The following is a 15,870-nucleotide window of genomic DNA, read 5'->3' as shown; positions in this document are numbered from 1 at the left end:
AGAGTTTTTGACTGTTCTAGGGAAATCGTATATGAAACAATGAAAAGTCAAAAGGAGAGTAGTGAGCTCATTAAGCAAACTAAAAGCAAAATGATTCAAAGCATTCAATTCTTAACAAAGAAGTCTTAACTCAGTATAAATTAGTCAAGATCCTTAATTTCTACCACTTAAACTGGATCTGTTTAGGTCTCATCATCGCTATTTTTTCTTCTTTTTGGACAAGTCGCCAATAGAACGACGCTAAAATAGTTAAAGAGGCTCATATTATATAACTCTTCTTAGATTCAAATTGCAACAGCACTCAGTGATCCAACTGAGACACAATAAAATTTTCACTTCCAAAAACCAGCAACAAGAAATCGCTAACCTTGCAATCAGGATCATTCATGATACACATCGAAGAATAAGCATAAGATGACACTCAAAATCAAGTGATTCAACTGAACTATCAATCATATGCTGAAAGAGAAATTTCAGAGGCATTTTGGCAATCCACAACTCAAAAACATCTGCAAATCTATAACTCTGATCAGCTAGACACTCGATTTATTCTAATATAAATACCTGAGAATATTTTACATTTCTTGTACAGAGAGGAACTAACAATCTTTGATTCCTTGTGTATACAAAAAGAATGAATTAAGTAAATGGATTTATTATTATTTTTGTTCCTCAGTTCTTTTGGAAGGTTACCATGCAAAAGAATGCTATACAGCGGAAAACTATTCCATAGGCAATGAGAATGACTATACAAAGCCCCCAGTCATTAATGTCGTATCCACTTTTAACCAGTGAACCGCAGCGAGTTATGAGCCATACTCCAGAATACCTGCAACCATGGTTGAATTCCTGAACATTGATGATCGAAAATACCAGCCATACATTAATGAATAGTAAATAAGCAACACGTTCCAGAACATTGATCATATAATGATCTCTCACAATCGCATTCATTTGCAAAGGTTTGCAGGGAGGAAAGGTAAGGTATCTACTGAGGTAATTGATTTGAATAGATTCAACATACATGAACTTAACTATCTTTCATAGATAAGTTTGTCTAACTAGGGGGGAATTGCAGCCTTTGAGTCCCAAGTTCAGATCAAAACAACCAATTTTACCCAGTTCACCCAAAAAAGCGTACCAAATTAATCCTCCAGGAACCACACTAAATTTTTTTTCCTAAATCTATTGAAAGCCAATCTCCCTGCTGCAAATTTTCTTCTTGCTGTCTGGGAAATTCACTACCCGATCAAAGAAAGTAGCATAAAAACTATTTATTTGCTGATAAGGAAATCAATCAGCAAGTCACATTAACTCATTATGTTGTACAGCTGTAAATAGATGACTCAATAACTGAGTTCCAGATGTGTTACAAAAAGAGTTTAAAAGAGCATCATAAATTAAGATAATGTTCAATAATCAGGATAGAATGAGTTTGATAGCAGTTGGTATGAAAATATATACGGTTAGAAGTATTAGAAAATTCGTATCTTTTTTTATTTTTATTTTTTGATGATCATTATGCCATACTGTAAGCAATTTAAGCAAGAAAAGATTTAAATAGTTCTGTCCAAGTTCATGGCTACCATAGCACAGCAGTACTATTGTTATTTTATCCAGTTGATGTTGAAAACAGCCATTGTTGGTACTTACTGTTCTTAGAGTAATTTATCTTTGCTGCTGTTTCGCTGCTTTTGTTATCAATGTGCCTTTTTATTTGACTAAAGTGCATATATGTTATTATGAAGCCTTTTAAGCACAAGCCAAAGCCAAATCCAAATTGTCAAACATTGAACAGCAGGAAGAGGAAGGAAAGTCAAAACTATACCTCTCAGCATTTGCAATTACGAATGCTTCTAATGCCCATTTTGTGTAGCATAAATTAGCCAAAAGCTTTGAATCTTTCTGCTGAGTAGCTATGAGAGTTAAAACAACAGGAAGTAGCGCAGACCACTGCATGGTCAAAGTAGAAAGCACTTGTAGGATCAGAAGAGGATGTAAAAGGTCTATTTCATATATCAAATATAACTGATTTAGAAAGTACTGTAAATGAGATTAGAAATGATAATATGAATTTAAGACGCACCAGTTGAGCTGAACCTGGTTGGAAGAAGATGGCAAAAGCATAACCAATTCCAGTCACACAATAAACAAGTGCGATCAAAATGACATAATTGTCCAGAATAGATGATCTTGGGTTGTTGAAGAAATAGAACATGGAAAGGTAAACTATTGGTTTGATTACTGTATTAAAATGGTCAATGGTATCTTTTGAGAGAAAATAGGCCAGCGAACTCATGCCGGATGCTCTTTCTCTCCAGTAGTGCAGCTTTTCAAGTGAAAACGATCTCAAAGCTCCAATTTTGCACAAAAGAGCTGCAATCAACACATTTTAAACTTAGTAAGAAAATACAGACATCTGCCAAAAAAAAACTTTAACTGCTAAATGTATAAGAAGCTAGAAGATAGAACAGGAGAAAATTAGTGATTAAGCAATTTAATCTAGCCATGGGTCTGTCATCAAAAGTAACTTCTAAGATGACTCAGAGAGCTCATTTTCAAGCCTGAATCAAATAAAATTTGAACTTGCTTTCTTGACTAACATGAACAAGAAAATACTACATTATTAAGTATACAAAAAGAAAAGTTTACTTATAGCTCGAATATTGATATCATTCAAACAATCAAGATTATTAGATAATAAAGAAGGAAATAGAACTAATGGAGAATTTCCTGATGTCTAAATGTCCAGAGATATATTGTAGCTCTAAATAAAAGGCATTTGACTGGAAGTTGGATGATAATAGACATGTCGTTTTGAGGTTCCATAACAACTTAACAGTAAATCCTTCACATTATGGAATTCTAATTACTTTAGATTTTCTTTTTTTCACTCATATCCTTTACATTCTTAACACATGTAAGTACAGGCAGGTTAGAGACATTTTTTAGGTGCATGCTACTATAACAGGGTTAAAAATGATAGCGATGATCATTTAGCTGAGGCCATATCCAGATACCGTTCAAAAACCCTGATTTTCTAGTAAAAAGTATTAATCAAAAGGGCATGTTAGATATAAAAAATAAAAGAGAAAGATTTCTGACTTACAAACTGCAATGACAGTGTATGTGTAACCAAGTGCTCCAAATGTATCATCACTCACTTTAGCAAGTGTGCCTAAACAGACTCCAGCAAGACATAGAATTAGATAATCTACACCTTGTATTCGAGCTTCCCGAAGTCGTTGCTTACCGACCCTGTATATGAAATAGAAATGATTGTCCAATTCAGCCGACTCAAGCCAAAGAACTGATAATCCTGAGGTCAGATTGATCTTTTATAGAGAAAAGTAAAGTAAGATGAGGAAATGTAAGCAGGAAAATTCACCTTCCTAAGAAGTACTTGTATTGCCTAAATACACCAGGAGTTGCACGGTTAGATAAATCTTTGGAATTTGAGAAGTTGTATGCATACTCATCCTGTTTTTGCCCAACAATATCCTTAACATTATCCCATACTTCGCCAGCAATAGACTGCCTTTCAGATTGTAAGCTGGAAGGTTTGTTTTCACTTCCCCTTACTGATGAATCAACATCACTACCACTCTGCAACATATCTCGGGGAACGTCATACCCATTGTGCAGCATCCATCGGAGGGGAAGCTCTTTACAGTTAATACCTGTGCTTGTGCTTGGCTTTACAATGCCCTCCAAAATGTCAATGAAGTAGTCTGGAGGATTCACACGCTCAGGTACATTGATGCCCAGAGTCGAAAAGTATTCTTCAACCTTTTTTACTGATCCATGATATACAGTTAGACCTCCTTTTGCAAGTAGTATCAAATCATCAAACATCTTGAACAAAGCATAGCTGGAACAGGGGGAAAAATGATCAAATTAGTACGGGTAGAGAATTATGACATACAAATCAATCACCACAGTGACAGCAAAAGCATCCATATGACTATCCTCTTCTTTTCCCTTAAGGTGAAATAGATAAAGCTTATGCTATAATATTGCATTCCATGAAACTTATCCAACCAGACTTAACATAAACTAAAGGCTTAAGCTAGAGCATAAACAAAAACTCTCAGCGATGTCTTCACTTAATACTAACAAGAATTGGACAGGTCCAGAAAAGGAGTATCTCCATACAGATTTAGCAGATTTTTCAAGAAACCATAAACTTAATTGAAGTTATAGTTAAATGCTAATGGTAGTTATATCCTAAATAGGGGCTCTGTATAGGAAAAGAAAAAAGAATCTGACAGTAACAGACAACAAGAATTCAGTGAACGAAAGCAGCAAAATATATCTCCCAACCTAGCAAATGTTACAAGAAACGTTGTGTAACAATTGCATATTATCATAGATATTTAACACTTCTTGCGAGTGGAACACCAGCTCTGTCTTCATTTAAGGTGTCTCATCCTAAGAGAATCTGATGCATCTTAGGATGATATTGATTGAATGTTCTAGTGATAGGGTGAACTCAATGGAAAGCTCACAACTGGAGGGTAACTCTCTTGCTGCTTTCTGCTAATGGAGCAAGGAGCGACAGCGGAGTAACATATAAGCTGTGTAACTTCGTCATCCACAGTTTAGAACAAACAATATAAGTATAACCTTGTATTATCAATTATTGAGATAGATAACAATTGGCAGATCATCTGTTCTTTATGAATCTGGAAACGACCTGGGTTGGTGAACCACCATGCAGATGTTTACCCCTTCAAGAGCTTCACGACGAAGAGCTCGAAGTAGCAGCTGGGACGAAGAACTATCCAGACCAGATGTTGGTTCATCCAATATCAACAATGAGGGTTCCATAACCATTTCTAGTCCAACATTCACTCGTTTCCTCTGCCCGCCAGAGATTCCGCGTTTCTCCACAGTCCCAACCAAGGAATCTCGAACTGCTTGTAACCCCAAGGACTCGATAACTCTTTCAACAACTAGAACTTTATCAGCTTTGGACATGTCTGCTGAAAGTCTACAAAATATGAAAGGTAGAATTACCAGAAAGGCATAATAGAGGTGCAAATATGATTTTAGAAAGAAATAAATGATAAATGGAATTTGTGACCATCCATTAACAAAAGATCAAATTACAAGGCCTGGAAATGGCATATAGAAGATTATTAGTCAGATGGAACTCATGGAAGAATTTAGACGAACAAAAAGGATCTACTAAAGATTAAAGCTAAGCAATGTAGTGAGAATCTGGTAGACAGGCTCCTGTCCACCCTCAAATCAGCTGGTCTTTAATTTTATCAACTATAGTCTTGGACAGTGTGGTACTGTCCTGTATTGCACTTTCTTGTATGATAATATTGTACTCTGTTAACTGACCAACATGTATATTAGATCTAAGTCGTGCTCATATGTCTTTAGAAAATGAGACAGTAATATCTTGTGATGGGCAAAATTCTACTATTTTTAATAATTAACATCATATTTGCCAATTCCAGTTAATAGCTTAAACCAGGAAGCACACAGATTGCTCTTTAGATTATGATTTATTTGAGGCCACGACATAAAAAACCATGGTTCTAGTAAACCCTGGAAGACTGAAAGGAAAATCTCAAAAGAATAGTTGCTAGATAATGTAATTGCTTGAACAAGCAATGCCTCTCTCTTAAAGCTGAATCATTCCTAAGTACCATACAGTGTAAAGAGTAATTAAAATATACATATATATAGCAAGGTTGAGCTGATAAGTACTTGCAAAATATTTCATTATGTTAATATATACTTCCATACCTGCACCTTGCACTGAACCAAAGATTTTCTTCAACTGTTAAGTTTCCATGGACAATATCATCTTGTGGTACAAAACCAATTATCTTCTTATATGCACGAATAGGTTCTATTTTTCCATTTATAAGCACTAAACCTGTTGTTGCACATCCAGTTGCCTTTCCAGCTAAAGCATTTAGAAATGTAGTCTTCCCAGCTCCAGATGGACCCATAACTGCAGCTACACGTCCAGGCATAAGTTTTCCTGTAACACACCTTAGAAGTTGTTTCTTACTCCCTTTCAGAGTAAGAGTCAGGTCCTTGAAAGCAACCTCAATAACAGGCCTTGTTCTGATGTCAGTGTCAGTGGCCATTGAAATAACTCCTGAGAACGTCAAGTTCTTATTTTGTTGTTGCATTGCTTTTTCCTTCTCAATTTGACCATATGCATACTTGAAGATTTGGCTTCGTGTATGCATTTGTTTACCTTTTGGCATATTCTTTTTCAAGTTTTTATCTCCTATCTCCAGATTGAATCCTTCATCACTATCAGGATTATCTTCAAGGGAACGGATCATTTTAGTGAGATTACTTGCTTCCTTATTTTTCCCCATAAATCCTGCCGATGTTGCCTCATCTGATCCACCTCGTGCTAGAGGAAGACCCTTCAATGGTTCTGGCTGCCGGACAGACTTCTTCCGGGAAAATGTGCGGGATAATTGTGTCTGTAATCCAACTGCATGCTTTTTGGCAACATCTTTAGCTGTCTTCCACCTTTCACGGGCTTGTGCAGTTTCTTTAGCATGTCTTGCAGCAGCTTCCCTAGATTTGGCTTGTTTTCTTTCACGATTAGTCAGAATTTGGCCAGAGAAGTTGTATATAATTAGCAGCACTAAGCTCAAGGCAACCTACAATTTTTTGAGAAGAGGTTAAATGATACCTCCAAATTGGTGCAGACTTTGCCTATAGTTCAAACTCATAAAATCTTTTAGATTACAAGAAAGAAGAATGCAGTGATTTTAGCTTACTATCAGTTGGAATAGAAGTGTCAATTCAGCATTTAATCTAGAAGCTATTAGAAAATAGTGGTTTTATACTTTTATACTCTAAAAGGTAGGAATTGAAATTCATTGCAATATAGATTGTTGATGTATTGATTGATCTCAGTAACCTGTTTGCATTGATGAATACTATAAGAGTGAAATTAAATGATCTTTGTCAATCTGTGTTGTGACCTATTACAACACAGAGGAAAGGAAGGCAGGATACGAAGTGAAACTATGGAGTCATTAAGATTCTAGAAATGATAATGTTGAAAGAAAGAGAAAAGGAATGTTGTTTCACACCACCATTCTTAATTAGGGTTTCACACCCAAAACTCATATTTGAAGATAAATTAAAAAAAAAAATCATTTATTCATTAACTCCAATTGAATAAAAAGGTAACCTATATATAAACCTTACAAATGACAATAAATAAATATAACCATAAATAATAAATATATAATAAAATTATTGACTTAAAACTAATTTTCTAAAGGAGAAACTGTATTAATACATGTGCCAGTGTAATATGTCACTAATATCTGCATTATTCTCTCCGAGTGGGAGAGAACTCGACTTTATCGAGTGTGTCCTCTATAACATTCATATTTCTAGTCCCACAGTTTCCTAACACTCTAAATCACTTTGTTCAAATCAAATATTATTAGATTCAGAAATAGATTTCATCAAGCAAGAGTTTCACACCCAAACTTATCTCTAAATCACTTTTTTTATGATAAAATAGTGAGCAGTGGACTAAGACTGTCCTCATAATGCTCTAGCTTGTTAGGCCCCAACTGTTCCAAGTCGCTCCGGTCATGATTTAGATATATTGAGGTTGAAGATGACTTAAGGCTAACAGGTAGGAATGAGTTGAGGTTAAGGCTACTGGGTCAAATTGGGTTGGGTGCTAATAGATTTGAGAATTAAGTTAATGAGCTGAATTGTGTTTGGGATCAGGTTGATTTGGGTTTACGTGAATTTGAGTTTAGTAGGTTGAAAAATGTGAGGGAATTTTGGTAGATATGGTAAGGAAGAAAAGAAAGAATATTTTGATATTGGGGGGAAATTTTAAATTTTGAATTTTGAGATGGACTTGGGTAGTTTTTGAATAGTTAGGATTTGTTGGGAGGGTTAGGAGAAAAATATTCGTTGAAATCTCAAGAATATAATAAGCCATTAGAATTTGAAATTCAAATTCACAATTTTGAATTGCACAAAATTCAAAATTTTAAAATTTTAAAACTCTATTTTTTTTTTGAAATTATATATATTAGATAATGCACGAACACTCCACGTCTAGCCGGATCTTGCTTCGCAATTTTGTAATGATGAGTGATTCTTCTCATTCCTCCACAACGGTGATCTCATTATACGAATGCGGTTGAGTTCGCGATGATCTGGCTTCGTGAAGTAAGTGTCGAATGAAGGACAAATGTAGAGTGGCATAGAACCTGAAAGGCAAGCTGGCCTTTTTACCTAGTGGAAATTGTGGCAAAGGTTGTGGAAGATGGACAAGTAAGTTAATGGGCGATGGGGAGAGAAAAGGTGGTTTAAAGAATATTTGAGTCCTAAAAAATTATTGTTCTAATACTAAAATGATGTGAAACAATAGAATCGTTATGATCCTAAGAACGATGATGTTAAAAGAACACGGAATGAGATTTCACATCTTCATTCTCAACTAGAGTTTCACATCCATAACTCACATTGGAGATAAATCATAAAAAATTTTATTTTTTCATTAACTTTGATTGAGTAAGAAACTAGACTAAACTTTACAAATAACAATAAACAAATATAAACCTAAATATAATAAGTAGCAAATATATAATAAAAATAATTAACTTAAGACTAATTTTAAAGGAGAAATTGCAATGATACATGTTCCCATGCATGTTATTGATGTCAGGACAACTACAAAGTTTCAAAGAAAAATGCTAAATGGGCCTTGGATGGTTTGGAATTCCAATACCAATACCATAAGAGAAGTTGCAGATTAAAAGGATAATATACTAACAAGAGAGGTTGTTGCATGGCACGGCCGAGTGTACTTTTCACTTGTACACGATGCTGCATATTTAGGCCTTTAAGATTGCAAGACAATTGTATTTTTATGTAAACCAATAATTAAGATCCTTAAAAACACCAATTGAAATTTTATAACAAGATAGGAATCTCATTCATAATGATCATCTTAGAGACGCCCCATCTGGATTGATCAACTATTTGATTTATTGTTTGTTTGTTAGTACGTTCCCTACGTTGGTATGTTTCAACTTCTAAGTACACAGAGATCACATCAACCGTGTACTGGCTCTGTATTGCACTTACATTTTTTAATTTTACTTTTGATAAAGTGCACTTGCAATTTGATTTGTTCACTTTGTAGAAAGGATAAGTTCAAGAAAAAAAGAGCAAATATTTAATTGAAGGAGAAAGTAGTGATCTTCCTTTCATTCTCCTACATGAATAAAAAGAATAATGGATATTTTAAGCTTTGTAAATAAATAAATAAATAAGTAATTTTCCTCAAAGGCAACATTGAATAATTTTATAGCATAATAATAATGAAAAAGATAGTGATTTATTTTATGGAGAGTTGCCAAAATTTCCAATGATGGTTTAACCGTTTAATTACTCCAAATATTTACAATCAGAATCTACTCAAAGTAATTTGACTTGACTCAAAACAATAGTAAAAAATGAGATAAGTGAAAGCATAATTACCACTAATAAAGCACCAAATATCGTAATATCCTGATTTGCAGAATTTGGCTCACAAGAGCTCTTCTTGAAGCACCCTACAAGTACATCACGATTTAAACTTATAATCTGCATTTCAACTACAAATAGATCAAACAAAAAGAACCCACCATAAATTTGAAGAATCAAAAGACCGAGTACTCATCCTATTGGTGGCCCAAGAGAGAGGGCTGACTTCACATAAGTCAAAGGTTGCATGTATATTTCTTTTATTCTTATCTCATGCATGTTGGTCCAGTTACATCAACTTACTTGATCTTCCGAAGGGCACACACCCAGCATGTAGTATGTAAAGTGCAATATGAAGAATAAGTATCAAAAGAGTCGTTATAAGATTTTTGGAGAATTTTTCCATATCCATTCTTGTAATTTGGTAGGTATCACATCTGGCTTAAAAGCTTCAAGGATAATAAAGTTAGAACATACTTTATCCCATTACACAAAATTCGAAAGGAAGAATACAGCAAGACTCCTTTTTCCTAATTGTTTTCAATGTCCTGCAGTATACGACTGTGAAAGATACTGTCTAAACACCATTTTTATTTATTGAAGCTTAAATTTCCGAGTAAATGATATCCAGAGTATCTGGGCATGTAAAATAAGGAGATAGCTTGAGAAAATTGTTAAAAATACCCAGATTTTCTGAAACCTAAAAAAATTATAGGAACTGCAAGCTCGTGAGAGAAAATCAAGAAACTAGAATCCGACAAACATTAACATCATTGCACTTACTAATGGAGGCATGAAGAGAGAGTGCTGCAACTTTACACAAGCTAATATTTGCAAGATTGAAAAGTAATCAGATGATAAAACAATCCACAAGATGAAGACAGTGAACTAATAAAAGTAGAACATGAGCTTGGAGTGGTTAAGAAGCATCGAACTGCTAGAAATTTTTTAATTAGATTCAGTTTGAAGAAGACATATGATCGATGGCAATTGATCGTTAATCTGTTATAGAAGCTAACAGTGAAATGATACTTCCTATTTGTAAATCAGCATAGCATTGTACACCACCAGGAGTGCCTTATCCTGATTAAATATCAGGTTAAGGACCAAGTACGGTACTAGATACTAGATCAATGCAAAATTATACTGAAAAAGCCAGTATGCTCCAGCAAGGATGGGTGTGGATTTGTCAACCAATAAATTCCATTGATCTCACAGAAAATTTATGACTTTCCACATTCATTTGGCATCCCAAAGAGCTAAAAAGAAAGTTATCCAGATACTGAAAAAATGGTTATGCAATCCATTACGAAGAAAGGAACTTACTTATTTGAGAAGTAGATCCCTTGCGGCAATAGTGTCTGCAATAGATAACATTAAAATGATCAGCTTATGATCACAACAACCGAAGAGTTTCTTGAAACCAAAATTTAACTTGAAATGAAAAATAGTAATCTACATTTTGTTTACCTTATGAACCAAACTTTGTTCAATCATCAAAATTTAACAGTAGCAGAAGTACAAACTTTAAATAGAACAACAATAAATAGAAAGGATAATAAAACAATACCCACTACTGCAAGAGATTTTCTTTATAGTGCTCGGGCAGTAGTATCCTGCTGGGCAGAATATTTCACCACTGCTGGAAACGTCTGCCCAGGTATCTGCCCCGCCACAGGTGTGGTTTGGCTCTCCTGGAGGTAATTGGTAATTGTATCTGGATATAAACTCTTTATATTAGATCATAACACATGACATTTTCTCAAAAGCCATCAAAGAGTACTGTGGGCTATGAAGGAAACTATCAACTCACGGATCACAAACGCTGGTAGTTTTGTTTAATTTTGCAACTGGGCAGTATGCACCTAGGGGACAAGCTACACCAATCAAAATAAAATAGTTAGAAAATATTTAGAAAACAAAATTGTTCATACACAACGATAAAAAGACAACATAAAAAGAGTAGCTCCAAATACTGTGGAAGGTGAAGTAAATTTTATGTCTGAATAATGTAGTGCAAACAGGGGACAATATTGAGACAAAAAGACAACATATAAAAGATTTCCCTGCATGGAAGCACTGAAAAGGCACTGTATGAAACCATTATATATTGCATTGAGTGAAGCAAAAGCTAGATATATGACTAGACCTATATAAACTTCTTAGAGATACTGTATAACTTTACCGTGTACAAAAAGGTTGCCTTTTCTCAACAATAGTACTTATCAAAATATCAAATTGAAAGGAATAAAGGCTAAAGAATAAGCTTTACAAAATATCAGATATAGATTATATATAAAAAACATAATAGAAGAATCACAGCATGCATTGAGAGTGAAACTTCCTAGGGCTAAAGTGATTGCAGGATGCAGATACTTCAAAACCTGACTGATATTCAAATTTGCTGGATTCCTAAGATATTTGCAAAGTAGATGGAAAAAGAGAAATTAGTGTTTTGAGTACTTACGTATCATGCAAGTGATACCATGAGGACAGAAGAACCCAGCGCAACAAGGACGACAATTAAGAGTTCTAGAAGGTATATTCTTCGAATCCTGCAGGTTAATTTTCTGATCTTTGCCAGTACTGCATGCCCATCCTGGTTCACATCCTCCTACCCATGATGTCAAATTGCAGTTTTTGTTAGGTTTTAAATAATTCTTCTGTCCATTATTCTCATAGAAGCTTCCGAAGTAGAACTTCATCTCTGCAGCTGTACATACTCGTTGTGTGAGGTCACCTGTTATTAGTCCAGTGAAACATGAGAGATCAGCTAGACCAGTTTTGATGGCTAGTGAAGATGGGCAACTTCTATGGTCTAAGTAAGTTCATACACAAAAATGAAGAAAGGTGTGCTGAATCTCGCTTAGGGGCATCTTGCCAGAAAGACCTTGATATATTCTTGGGGCTTGCTTTCAAGATAAAAAGGTAAAATAGGGAAATTTGAAAGGTAGGTTTACACCCTGAAAAGCATTCTACAATGCTACCCCCTCAAGTAGACGCCCAATTTTTATTTAAGTGCTTTGTGATCATCCTCTCTTAGCAAAAGCAACATCATCTTACCAGTTGGTGACTGGTTGTTGAATCAAAATAGGTATACGAGCCCTGAGCCCCCTCAAATAGAGGTTAATATATTTTAAGGACAAAATGCAGACGGATACTGCTACTAATGTGGGACTCTGCTTGTCAGCATTAGGGATTGCTCTCGAATCCCACTTAGAAGCTTAAAAGATTCATCCAGATTCTGAATGGATAAGAAAAACGATCGTACCGTTTGTTTCCTTGATGCAATTCGTCAAGAAAGTGAGATCTGACGAGAAATTGAACGCCTCATTCCAATCATTATCCCTAAGAAATCAAAAAACAAAAACGAAAACAAAAAATTCCACCACCAAAATCAAACCCAAATTTCTCTCCCTAAAAGAAGGATGCCAGTAGCACAAAAGTAATCTATCGCAAAATGCACGCACGTGTTCTTGATGCAGTAATCCAGCTGGTGGCCGATCTCCTTCGCGAAGCTCCCGGTGAGATTCGTGAGGCGGTCGTAGATGACGCCGGCGAACAAGGGGCTCGCTGCGGCGTTGCTACTCCCATCATCGTCGTCGTCGTCGTCGTCGTCATCGTAGTCGCTGTCGTCTTGGCATCGCACGAGGAGGAATCGATCCGAGAGAATCGCCGCCGCCACGAGCGCGGTGAGCAAAACCAGCTTCATCTCTCCTGGTCAGGTAGGGTCCGGTGCATTGCAAAGAGGAAGAGGTCGATTTGGGAGCTCGGGTTAGGGTTTCAGAGTGGAGAGACAAGAGAGGAAGGGATGGAGAAGAGGGAGATGCGGCGAGATTGTAGAGAGAAGAGAGGTACGACGGGGAGATGTCAAAACGGTCTTTAACGGTCCTCGAGTGCATGGGGACGTATTTACGTCAGCAGCTCGCACGTTGTCAGGCAGAGAGATTGTCTGCAAGCCAGGCTGTAGGATTTGCTTGCCCTTGCTCCGATCACAATAAGACTCGAGTCCTGTCCGGATTTGACTAATCAAGCTCGAGTAGGAAGGTAAATAATTCAGAGCCTGAAAATTTGTTTAGGCTCGGGTCGCCTAAATGAGCCCAATTCAAGCCTAACTCGAGCTCGAGTCTTAAATGGCAGCCAAATTCAAACCTTAAACAAGTTCAATTCAACCTTTATTCAAGTCGATCCAGCTTTGAATAATTAAAATTTGAAATTTAAAAAAAAAATATATATATATATATATATATATATATATATATATATATATATTTGAGCACCCTTTAGAAATAAGTACAGTGATGCTAGACTCACAATTAAAATAAAGAGAAAAATTAATCATCACTGCAACATAGTAGTAAGAGCATACCCACTTATGATAAATAGTCATGATTTTAAAATATATTATATATATATATTAGAGTTATTATATTTATGTATTATTTATTTATCTTTGATCGTTAACGAAATAGAAATATTTTTCATCACTCTTCTCCTCTCTTCTCCTTTAACTCGATATAAGATAAACCAATTATCGTTTCATCACCAACACTTGTCCTGCTATTATCCTGGTTGAGCTTCATATCAAACTTCAGCCCGATGATGATCAACTTCTTCTACATTCGACTAGATATTGTCAACTAGTTGTTCATGCAGGCTCCTTAATCTAAGCATCGGGGAGCAAATTGCCAACTTCTTCACGAAGTTTTTCCCTCCTGTGCTTTGCGCATTTAATTGGCAAACTCTAGTTTTATGATCCACCTTGAGTTTGAGGAGCAGAGAGGGAAGGGGGGCGAGGGGAAGATAGTATTATTATATTTGTATATTATTTATTTATTTTACTTCATAGTGACTTTGTAAGATAAGATTAAACCTCTTTAATCATTAAGGAAGCATAAATATTTTTCGCCACTCCTCTTGTATTCTCTCTTCTCCTTCAACTCAATTTGGGATGAATATATATATATATATATATATATATATATACTTGGTTAGAAAGATGATGCAAAGAAATATATATAATTAAAGGATTATTTAGAATATTAAAATTACTTTTCCTACCCATTCGAAAGGAAGCCCATTTCTTTTAAAAAGAACCTTAATAGGGCTGAAAATGAGTCAAATAGTAACAAAATCATATCCATAGCCACTTTTTTTTTTCGGGTATTAATACATAGACATGGATAGTAAACAAATAGTGAATTTGCCAGCCATATTAGCTAAATATGAATCGGGTATCAGATATATATCCAAATTAATTTTGTAAAGCCTTCAGGAATATAATATTACTCAATTTTATAGCATAATATATGTAATTTCATTTATATTCACATAAAAAAAATTAGTTCTTATTCTACTCTCATTTCACCATATTTATAATTTGTCAACTATATAAATAAATAATTATGGATTCGGATAATATTCTTCGATCCATATAATATCAAAGCAAAAAAAAAAATTATTGAACAAAACTCAAAAACTAAATTAGTTTTGATCGAATTTTATTTGACCTGACCTGATCCAACAAACTAATTGGGTCTAAAATCCGAGCCAAGTCAAGCTGGTCTAGTGCTCATACAATTTTGTACTAATAACATCCGATAACATAATTGCATTAAGAAATCCCACCGATTCCATAACTACCGGCATTAATAACATACTAGTAATATTATTATAATATTCGGCATATTTTGGTGGCATTTATGAATAGAAGACGGATAAAGAAAAAATCTCGACCTATATCAGACAAAATCGAATACCGAATTTGATTGAATCGAATCACATTTTATCTATCTGACTAGTCCTGACCTTCCAGTGTATTACACTTGTACTCGGTGTAGCAAATCTAAAATCTTAGAACTGAAATTAGTCTAGATAGGGTGCGCGGGGGGTGAAAACAGGTCAAATTAATTATGACTTGACCCGCTATTCGACCTAATTCGGATAAAAAATTTCTATCCTTTTTGGATTCGTATTCGGATATGAATATCGCTTATCCGTTTACCTGTATATATTTTGAATAATTTACAATTTCTTAATTTACTTATTTAAATAGTAAATATTAATATTATATATATTATTTGTTGAGATTAATTTTTCTAATTTTATATGTATTTAACATATATATATATTTTTGAAACCCTTAATATTTTTGTATTAATTATATCTAAATAAAATATCATAATTCGATTAAAATTCAATTGGCATCATCTGTGATCTGAAAAATTATCCATATCTATTTAATTAGGATATAGGTTTACATTTTAATATCCATATATGAATCTGTACTAGGGTTAAAACTATAGATTCGGATGTCAGCTGAATACTATTGGATCCGTATTCGATCTGGTCAAGCTGAGACCGGGTTGATCC

At 34.8% G+C, this 15,870-nt stretch overlaps 1 protein-coding gene across 1 annotated transcript; it reads right to left on the bottom strand.

The window, feature by feature from the left end:
- Positions 1-529: 529 nt before the first annotated feature.
- Positions 530-13,334, bottom strand: LOC140770762 (ABC transporter G family member 28-like). The gene is made up of 14 exons (XM_073112024.1): positions 12,969-13,334; positions 12,770-12,846; positions 11,966-12,238; positions 11,312-11,375; positions 11,069-11,215; positions 10,825-10,859; positions 9,514-9,587; positions 5,764-6,647; positions 4,697-4,993; positions 3,389-3,871; positions 3,110-3,258; positions 2,087-2,376; positions 1,829-1,953; positions 530-829 (listed from the first exon to the last, which is right to left on the bottom strand). The coding sequence occupies exons 1-14, from the start codon at positions 13,208-13,210 to the stop codon at positions 673-675; spliced, it is 3,297 nt and encodes a 1,098-aa protein (XP_072968125.1). The 5' UTR covers positions 13,211-13,334; the 3' UTR covers positions 530-672.
- Between the last annotated feature and the right edge of the window lie 2,536 nt (positions 13,335-15,870).

This window comes from Typha angustifolia, chromosome 11 (genome assembly GCF_048772165.1).
Source record: "Typha angustifolia cultivar Huaian chromosome 11, ASM4877216v1, whole genome shotgun sequence".
Taxonomy (NCBI): Eukaryota; Viridiplantae; Streptophyta; class Magnoliopsida; order Poales; family Typhaceae; genus Typha; species Typha angustifolia.
Note: the sequence above shows the minus strand (reverse complement) of the source record. Positions and strands in the feature narration are given on the sequence as shown.